The sequence below is a fragment of the Ceratosolen solmsi genome, unplaced genomic scaffold, assembly GCF_000503995.2.
Source record: "Ceratosolen solmsi marchali unplaced genomic scaffold, CerSol_1.0 scaffold6, whole genome shotgun sequence".
Taxonomy (NCBI): Eukaryota; Metazoa; Arthropoda; class Insecta; order Hymenoptera; family Agaonidae; genus Ceratosolen; species Ceratosolen solmsi.
The window spans coordinates 16,445,577-16,455,022 of record NW_011948414.1 but is presented as its reverse complement, the minus strand read 5'-3'; the positions used below and the strand labels follow the sequence as shown (position 1 = coordinate 16,455,022).

The following is a 9,446-nucleotide window of genomic DNA, read 5'->3' as shown; positions in this document are numbered from 1 at the left end:
CATTTGTTCTCAACCGTCCTACAAAGCGTCAATAAATTAAATAACAGAATGTGTGGTTAACGTCTCCCAGAATCTTCGGGCCATTTCCCAAAAAAAAAAAAAAAAAAAAAAAAGCAAGCTAAGCGCATATCGACCGGATGCTCACGGACCACGATTACGACCCTATTTTGCCCTCATCCATAAGGATACGCGCAACTAACGGCAATTTTACTTACAGCACGCGCTTCCGTCGCACGGCAACCCCAACCCGTCCCTGGAGCCGATGGGCTATCCGAGCCCGGGTGGCTCGGGACAACCGGTAATGTCGGGCCCGCCGACGGTCTACTCGGCCTCGGACAACCCCCAGAGTGCCCCGGGCAGAAGGACACCTCTCGGAGCGGTCGGCCTTGGTGGCTTTTATTTCCAGCAGCAGCCCACGCAGCCGCACGCCTCCTCCTCGTCCTCGGCTACCAACTCGGCCCTCACCGACGAGAACAGACCCGACCACGAGAGGTAGCTGCCTCCTTATTTCTAGGACACCACCGTCGCTGCAATGCCGTAGTGCGCATTCGTGAAAGCTATTTTCACTAGTCACGCTTCCGTTCTATTAATGCGAGGCTGCGCTCGCGTCGCTCGTGTCATCACGTCTGTCTTCTTTTCCTTTACGGTTCTTCACGAATTCATGAAGCACGCAGCTCGGCTCAACCGTTGTCGAGAATTTACGGATCCGCTACAGTTTATATATGGCTTGCAAATCCGTGATTATCGACGGTGGCGCAGACTTTCACGATACCGTCAATCACACAGACGGTTGGCGAATATTTGTTTAATAATTCATATGTGACATTCACCCTTTTTAGCCGATATATCTAATAATGCTTAATTTGCTTATCTTTTAAATTGTTTAATAACTTTGAGTCAGGCTCCAATTCAAGCAAGAACTCTATCAAATTTATTAAAATAATTTTAAGTATTACGTTTTTTTCTTTAATTTTATATATACATTGAATACAACTTTAATGTGATCATAATGAGAGAATTTGTGATATTGTACTGTAGATTGATAAGTTGACTATGAAATATTATATTTCGGTTTAAAATAATCTATGGTTGAAAATAATTCAGGAAATATTTATTCGAGGTTTATTTAATAATACAGCTCATACAATGGATAATTTTTTGAAAATATTCATTAAAATCCATAAATAGCCGACTATTAATAATTACGCTATTACCAAGCATTGATTAAATTTCACTTAATCAGCGTCTAAATTTTCCGAATATAATGTATATTGAGAAAATATTGTGGAATGCATGGTAATATTATCATATATAACAAAATTCTTCAAATGTTGTATGAATGCATTATCTTATTAAATAAATATTGATTGAAATTTAAGAGAGTAAGAGATATTACTTTTACGTGATTATTCGTTGATCTGCAGTTATATTATTGTATTATATAAAACTATTCACATTTATTATTAAAAGAATTAAAATAATTTTATTAATTTCATCGTTTAAATACAAGTGCAGGGACACGCACACGCACGCACACACACGCACGCACACGCACGCACGCACTCTCTCTCTCTCTCTCTCTCTCTCTCTCTCTCTCTCTCTATCATTCATATATTAGATTATAATTATTTTCATCATATTGATAATTTGGATTTTATAAATAATTTATAAATTATAAAAATTTTATTAATTACCTTATATATATATATATATAATCATTTGTTTAATACAATATTATATGATGATAATTTGCTGATTATGAAAATTTGTGAGAATGTACAAATCGTTTTTAATAGAAAAGTTGCAAATCGTGCAAAGATGCAAATTAATATATACAAACATTATTTAAGGGTTTTAAATTGTTAAAGCTAGCATTGAAATATGAAAATATCAGAATAATAAGAGCTTGTTAATATTTCATTTTAACATTATTATATTAATGTATTATTATTATTGTTATTAATTGGAAACCAAATAACGTATAAAACACTGTTCTTAAAACATATATTTAAGGTTGGCACAACTTTGTGACATGAAATTCGATATATTTACAGATCTGGAGCTTCTCGACTAAATTGTCCTTCAAAGTCGAAGACAACGAGGCAAGGAAAGAGCGTTAGATTAAACATAAATGCCCGGGAACGACGAAGAATGCACGATCTTAATGATGCACTTGATGAACTCCGTTCAGTTATTCCATACGCACATAGTCCATCCGTTCGAAAATTATCAAAAATCGCCACATTGTTACTAGCCAAAAACTACATACTTATGCAAGGTCAGTAATTTTGAATATTAAAGACCGCCGCTGGTCTCTAATTATTTGCAAGAAATCACAATTCTCCTAGTCATACGTACAAAGTTAATTTTTTCGTAAGAACGTCATTTAGTTTGCATTACATAAATTATTTTTGCACTGCGCCAATATTTATTGAGCCTACGATTGCAGTCAATTGCTAATAGTAATGTACTTGAAGCTATTACAATCATTGGCTCAAAAGTTATGTTTAACACTATGGATTTTAATATATTTTTCACCATGAAACTTATTTAAAAAATATTATCGTAGATAATTTATTTCGTAATTCAAAAACTTAGATGTGAATTGCAGTTAAAATTGATTTGGATATATTTAAATTCGATATACTATCATATATTTTTATTTAATATTATTATATATACATGTATATTAGGTCAAAATTTGGAAAAATAAAATTTAATACTAAAGTAATGAATTGATAAAGTTAATCCTTATTTAAAATTTTTTTATTATTCATATATAGTTAATAAACACAATTTAAAATCGTTTTATTAATTAATTTTATAAATATGAATGAAGAATATTTAACATATGCATTCTACGTAATGAAAATTTAAAAACATTTCGACATATTAAAGTTACAACGTAACTTAAATATTTGCATCATAAATAAATATAATTAAATACAAATAATTCACACTTACCATATATATATATATATAATAACTTGATTATATTGCACGATAATAATTATTCTTTGCTTTTTACGTGTGTAAAAAATTATGGTTAATGTTTTATGTTTTTGTTTTTGTTCTTTTTTTTTGTTTATTAATGGCTTACTCGAATAATAAATATCAAAATTCAAAGGCCGATCTTTCAAGAAGAAATTTTGTTAAGTAAAAGCCATTCTCGAGTTAATATATATTGTTAATAATTACTATAATCACACGTAATCTGGCAGACCTAAAATCATACGAATCAATATTTATATAGTAAGCAAAAATATTAAAATATTATCCAGATAAAACACTTGAAAACTGTAATACTAATTGAAAAAGCTAAACAAATGTGTATATAACCGTGGCAATGAATACGATAAAATTGAGCAACGATCGAGTGAAATACTCACTCTTATGCGTTAAAGATTATTTATAAGACAATTACTTCGAAGCTCAAAGGCGCTAATGAAAGCTCTCGATCGCACACGAGCATCGGTGCAATTAATCCGTCATTCGCAATGCAGGAAATGCCCTCGACGAGCTGCGGCGAGTCATCGCGGTTCTGCAATCGCCCCACGCCCACACCACGACCCTGCCACCAACGCCCGTCTCCTACGATCTCCTGCAAGGCTTCCCCGGCAAGCTCTTTCAAGGTGTCCAAGAGCTCCAAGGCCTCCAGCCGACCAATTCCCAGCAGCCGGTGAACGCTGTTAGTCCTGCGGAGGCCCCGGGCGAATCTACTTGAATTTTCTTTCAAACCTACTGCGCTTACTTTTGCTTTTAAAACGGCGATAAGCACATGATAAGGACGATCTCCTCACAATACCAATTGTGAATTATTCTAAGCCGGAATTATTTAAAATGTCAATTTTACACAGAGCTTTTCATGATTCATTATTTCAAGAGAAATTTCGCGCGGCTAATAGCGTAATGTAAGAGGTAAGAAGAGCAAGTGTAATTGAAAGGAATTTAAAAAGAGATCTTACACTAAATATATCGCAAATGATCAATAATGGCTTCGGTATTTTACATGTGCTTTCGAGTATATGTATCATGTCAATTCAATTGCTTTGCATTATAAGACAATTTAAATAGATAATAGAACGTCTTTTAGAAAGTATAGTCATTTTACCATGATTTTCAAATTTAGGCAATAGGTAAATTTATAGTTTGAAATTGTAAATTAAAAATAAAGCCAAATATTTGCTACAATAGTCATACTAATTTTTCAATATTTTATGGTTTTCGTTCTAATGTTTCGTTTACTATTATGAGAATAGAATTATTCAGCATAATTTAAAAAGCTTAATAACATTCAATTTTTAGAGGATATAATATATCCACTATTACCAAGTGGCCTATCATATCGATCATAAATCAATATAAGTAAAGGAATTTTTATCAAGCAAATAAAAACTGAAGTTTCTATATTTTGTAATCTTAACGTTCATAATTTAATAGGATTTATTGAACGACGGAATATCGAAAAAATGTTACTAGAATAATATTTCTGAGTATTACGTAATAACTTGTTGATGGTTTATTAAGTCTTATACAATGATAGTTGGTATACATACAGATAAGAGACCGAGATAGTTAAAGGGAGACAGAGACGAGACAGAGACGAGAGAGAGAGAGAGAGAGAGAGAGAGAGATATTGTACGAGCAAACATATTTGGTTGGTACAGAAGTCAATGTACGTATATATGTATATATATATATATATATATATATATATATATATACATATGTTTATAATTTAAATAAAATTATTTTTGAGACACGATCGATTTGGTAGGTCTTCATTATATTATTACGACATCTAATAAAAATAAAAATATATATTTATAATTTAAAATATATATTTAAAATATACCGTTCGTATAATTACACTAATATTTGATCTCATTTTTTAAATAAAATATTAGTATACGATTTAATTTATTTATTCATAAATTATAATAAGAATATGATAAATCTAGTCAAAGAATACTGCAACTAAAAATTACCAAGTACGTTTTAAAATGAAAGTAATTCAATCTTAAATAATCATTAATATATACCGAGATATGAGAGAATTATAAATATTATTGTACAAATTCATATAAGATTAATTAATTCATAAGCTACTGATTAGTTATAAATATATTAAAAGTTTTATGTTAAAATAAACACTTTCGTAGATGATTATTTTGTAAGAATGTATTTTCTTGTATTTTTATTTGCAGCATATGTTAAAGAAGTTTATGAAAATTTCAGCATGTATTTTTTAAGAAAGTAAACATGTTTATGTACTTTAGTACTTTTTATAAAATCTATTTGCATTACGAAAACAAAATGAAAGTATAGAATAATGAATAAGATGTATCAGACTATTAAATTGTGATCATTGTAATCGAAAGTACTGATGCCTATAAGAAGGGAACGCAAAACCACTTAATATATTTACATAACTATATAAATAAAATGCATTGAAAAAGAATAAGCATTTAATAAAGATAAAAAACATGTATGTGCGAAAGAATATGAAACAGCAAATTACTTAGAAAGTAATGTAAATGTAAAAGAAAAAATAAGTTTTACGAAAAATAATCACAGTTTTATAATAATTTTACGGTATAGTAAGAGTGAACAATGGTTTTATAAATTTACACTTGTAATGTTTAAGTTTTCGGTACTCAAAAGAGTGATGAAAAAAGCAGGCATTGATTGAAAACCAAAAGTTGAAATGGGAAATTTGTATGTGCCAATGTAGATGTGCAACACAGGGAATAAATTCAAGAAAAAAATAGTTATGAAATTGTCGAGAGAAAAGTGAAATTTTTTAGGAGATAGAGAGAGAGAGAGAGAGAGAGAGAGAGAAAGTAAGCGAGAAAGAGATAGAGATAGAGAGAGAGAGAGAGAGAGTGTGTATGAATGTAGGGAGGGAGGAATAAACTGTCCAAGTTCCGCCTGTAACACGATAGTCAATATAGTATGTGATACGAATAAATTTATGCTAGTAGTGTAAACATATATAAACAAAATTATGGATTTATATATATATATATATATATATATATATATATTATGTATTTATTTATTTATTAAAATCAAATAACGGTATTTCACCGAATCTTCTATTTCTATGGAGTTTACTAGTTAATGGTGATGCTTGTATAAGCATTGAAAATCTACGATATTATATATATATATACTATTAGCTTTTGTGTATATTTAAAGTGCCAAGATGAAAAAGAGGATGAAATTTAAGATAAAGATATGCGACAGCGACTGCATTGGCCGATTAGCAATAACATGATGCATGCTTCAAAATAAAATCAAATTAAAATGCATCTGAACAAATGAATTAATACTGTAACGTCAATATTAAGATTAAGGATTTATAATATTCGTCATAGACTAGTGTAATAATATAAGTAATATAAGTGTTTAGCATGCAAAATAAAATATATTTACGAATAAACTGAAATATGAAACATTGGCTATTATATGGAATCTAGAATTAGCACCTCCTGATCTTTAGATCTCACGGAATCGATACTTCATTTCCCAAGTCTTGGGGCTCAAGCGAGAAAAGCTAATGGCGCAAAATCTCTCCACCAGCACAATTACATCAATGGCCATGAAACAGCCAGTCTCTCGAACGAAACGGAAGCTCTTTCTTACTTTCTTTATTCAATCATCGAGGCTATTTCGCAACGATCATCCCTTTCCATCTCCCTCGGCTGTTTTCAAAATTCCCGCTCTGGCGACCTCCGCGTCATAACGGCCGTCCACCCAACTCACGACCTCGCGAACCCTCGGTCGTTACATCAACGTATCGGTCGACGAGTCCTCGGGTTTGCCCGTCCTCCTTGTCGACAAGGCAGTATCAAAGTATCCATCACCAAATCCAAAACAATGCCTCCGTGAATACGTATTTGGCAAATTATAGCCCTTGCGATCATCCGAGCGTCGTTTCTTTCGAATGCAACAGCGGACATTCGCGCCGTAAAGTGCTGCCGCCTCGCGGCTACCTATGAAAACACCGCCTCGACGCCATGAGAATTCTCCCACCACCACCATCCTCTCTCCCTCATCAACGTAACTCGCTCTCTCCTTCCCACCCGCTCTCCGGCCCCAAATCCCCGGCCGACACACTCCCTCCATCTCGCTCGCTCGCGCGAGCGCGCACACGAACACGAAGTCGCAAACAAAGTCTATCTCCCTCTGTCCTAAACAGACTAACGGTGGAGCGCGGCACGACGGCATCGGCTCTCAGTTTGCTCAGTGCCCGAACGACGTTAGGAGGCTCGAGTGCCCAATAGGAATATATAGCGTACGCATATACAACACAAATAAATAATAATTGCACACGCGCGCTCTCTTACTCTCTCTCTCTCTCTCTCTCTCTCTCTCGCTCTCTCTCTCGCTCGCACAAATACGCATATAAATAAACAAATAAACACGAGTAATTGTGCGCCCTCAGACATATATAGAGTGCGCGCTTAAATGCACATCCACGCTCGTATGTTTATACGGGTATATGCGTGTTTTGCGCGTGTGTGCGTGCGCTCGCATAGATAGGAGCGCGCGAGAGTCATCGGCCGGTCGCGCCTTGTGCCCGATTAACAAATATATCGTAGGCGTTCGTGTGCGTGAGCTCGCTCGCCCCGGGTAGAGAAGGCCTGGGGGACGCAAGACCGGGCAGTCGCTCGACTTCCATGCGACGTGGTAAGGGGAGCCGGGGGATCGAGTAGCGCACCACACAACAAGACGCGGAAATGTGAGAGGCAGCGCGCCGTGGAAGAGAGCCGACTTTAAAAGTGGTGAGTACGTGCATCGCCATTGATTATCATCATCATTATCATCATCATGATCATCATGATCATCATATTTTCCACCGTCAAATTAATACTGTCCGCGTACTATGGGCCGTGACGGGGCAGGAGGAGATCCCCGCTCTCGAGTGAAGTTTGTACCTTCACCGGGTCTCTGCGCGCGTTCTCACCTTGCCCGCGCGTAACTGCCGCTGACGTCGTTGCTTTAACGAGCCCAGCGACGGGCGACGGTGACCAGTCGATGATCATTGTCAAGCTGCCCGTCAGACCTCGCGCCAAGTCGTTGTCTCGATTATTCATCGATCGCTGCTTTTTTTACTCTTTAGCCGACGGAGGACGTCCCCCCGTTGGGAAGACCTAGTGACGGTCGTCGCCGCGCACCGCCAAAAATCTAACCTTACTCGTTCAAGTTCGTACGACGAGCCGTGTGGCTGGCTCTATTCTTTCGATCCCCCGCTTCGCTTTATTCGCGCGTCGCTCCCGTCTGAGCAAGAGAGACGCAATGTGAGTGAGAGAATGAGAGAGTGTGAGTTGGCGAGAGCGTGGCGCTGAGCGACTGGGAATAGTGGGGTGGTGGGCGGCGGTATGGTGGTGGTTTGAGTGTGTGTGGGCGGGAGGGGGGGGGGTAAGGAAGAAGAGAGATAGTCTTGATGGTACCGTGGCGGCGACATGCAAGGTGAAACGTCCCTACAAGCTTGACTCCTGTAAGAGTTCTTAGTACGTAGACGCGTGTGTAGGACTTTAGGGAACCTCTTACCCGGAAACATCCGGAGTTGTTTATCGGCCGAAGGCCTCTTGGGGAGGTCGTTACCTCTCCGCCTGCAGAATTTTTGAATTTTTCCAAGGACCTAGCAGTCGTTTATATTTTGTCCCAGTCATACTTTTGCTCGAATCTTTGTCAGTTTTACATTCGCCGTCGCAATGCAATTTGCTCCTGCTATTTTGTATTAACTAGGCGAGGATAAATAAGAATTAATTCTGGAAATTAATGTCAACCATTTTGTTGGCGATTATGCGATTCCCTATGTTTAATTGTACTCGAGCGTTTTCTAGTTAATAAGTATATTTGATTTAATATGTACTTCGACATTTATAAATTGCGACTTTCTATTTATTTATTTTATCGTAGATTAGGAGTTAAGCCATTGGGACATTCTGTGCTATTTTTCCTCTCGCTTACTTTACTCGTTTAATGAATTAACTGCGTGATTTATTATTATATTCTCCATCCAGTTACCACATATCAAACGTCTTTTTTTTCCTAATTTCTTTTACCTTCTTGTTTTTCCATCCTTCATTCTCCATTTTTTTTTCTTCTTTCGTTTGACTTTTTGCCCCTTTTAGTAGGCCCTTATTGGTTTTTTCCTTACTCTTACTCTCAACCGTCAATATCGCGCTGTGTTCCCAATCTCTCTGTCTTTGTCTGTCCGTGTTTCTCTCTGTCTCCCTCTCTCTCTCTCTCTCTCTCTCTCTCTAATCTCCCCCTCGTGTCCACCCCCCTCAATCCTACCTACCTATCTACCTATCTACCTATCTACCTGCCTACCTACCAACCTACCTACCTACCTACCTACCTACCTACCTACCTACCTACCTACCTACCTACCGACTTACCTAACAATCTATCTACCTATCTAATTATCT

The 9,446-nt window shown here is 36.3% G+C and overlaps 2 protein-coding genes across 2 annotated transcripts in view; both read left to right on the top strand.

Moving 5' to 3' along the window:
* Positions 1-225: 225 nt before the first annotated feature.
* Oli (basic helix-loop-helix family member olig) lies at positions 226-4,065 on the top strand. The gene is made up of 3 exons (XM_011507516.1): positions 226-492; positions 2,055-2,278; positions 3,504-4,065. Exons 1-3 carry the CDS (start codon positions 263-265, stop codon positions 3,722-3,724), a joined length of 675 nt encoding a protein of 224 aa, XP_011505818.1. The 5' UTR covers positions 226-262; the 3' UTR covers positions 3,725-4,065.
* Positions 4,066-7,366: 3,301 nt separating this feature from the next.
* The window catches only part of Axud1 (AXIN1 up-regulated 1), a 76,729-nt gene continuing 74,649 nt past the window's right edge, over positions 7,367-9,446 (top strand). The window contains exon 1 of the mRNA XM_011507515.1: positions 7,367-7,790. The gene's annotated coding sequence lies outside the window, so the exon portion shown is untranslated. The remainder of the gene's footprint in view (positions 7,791-9,446) is intronic.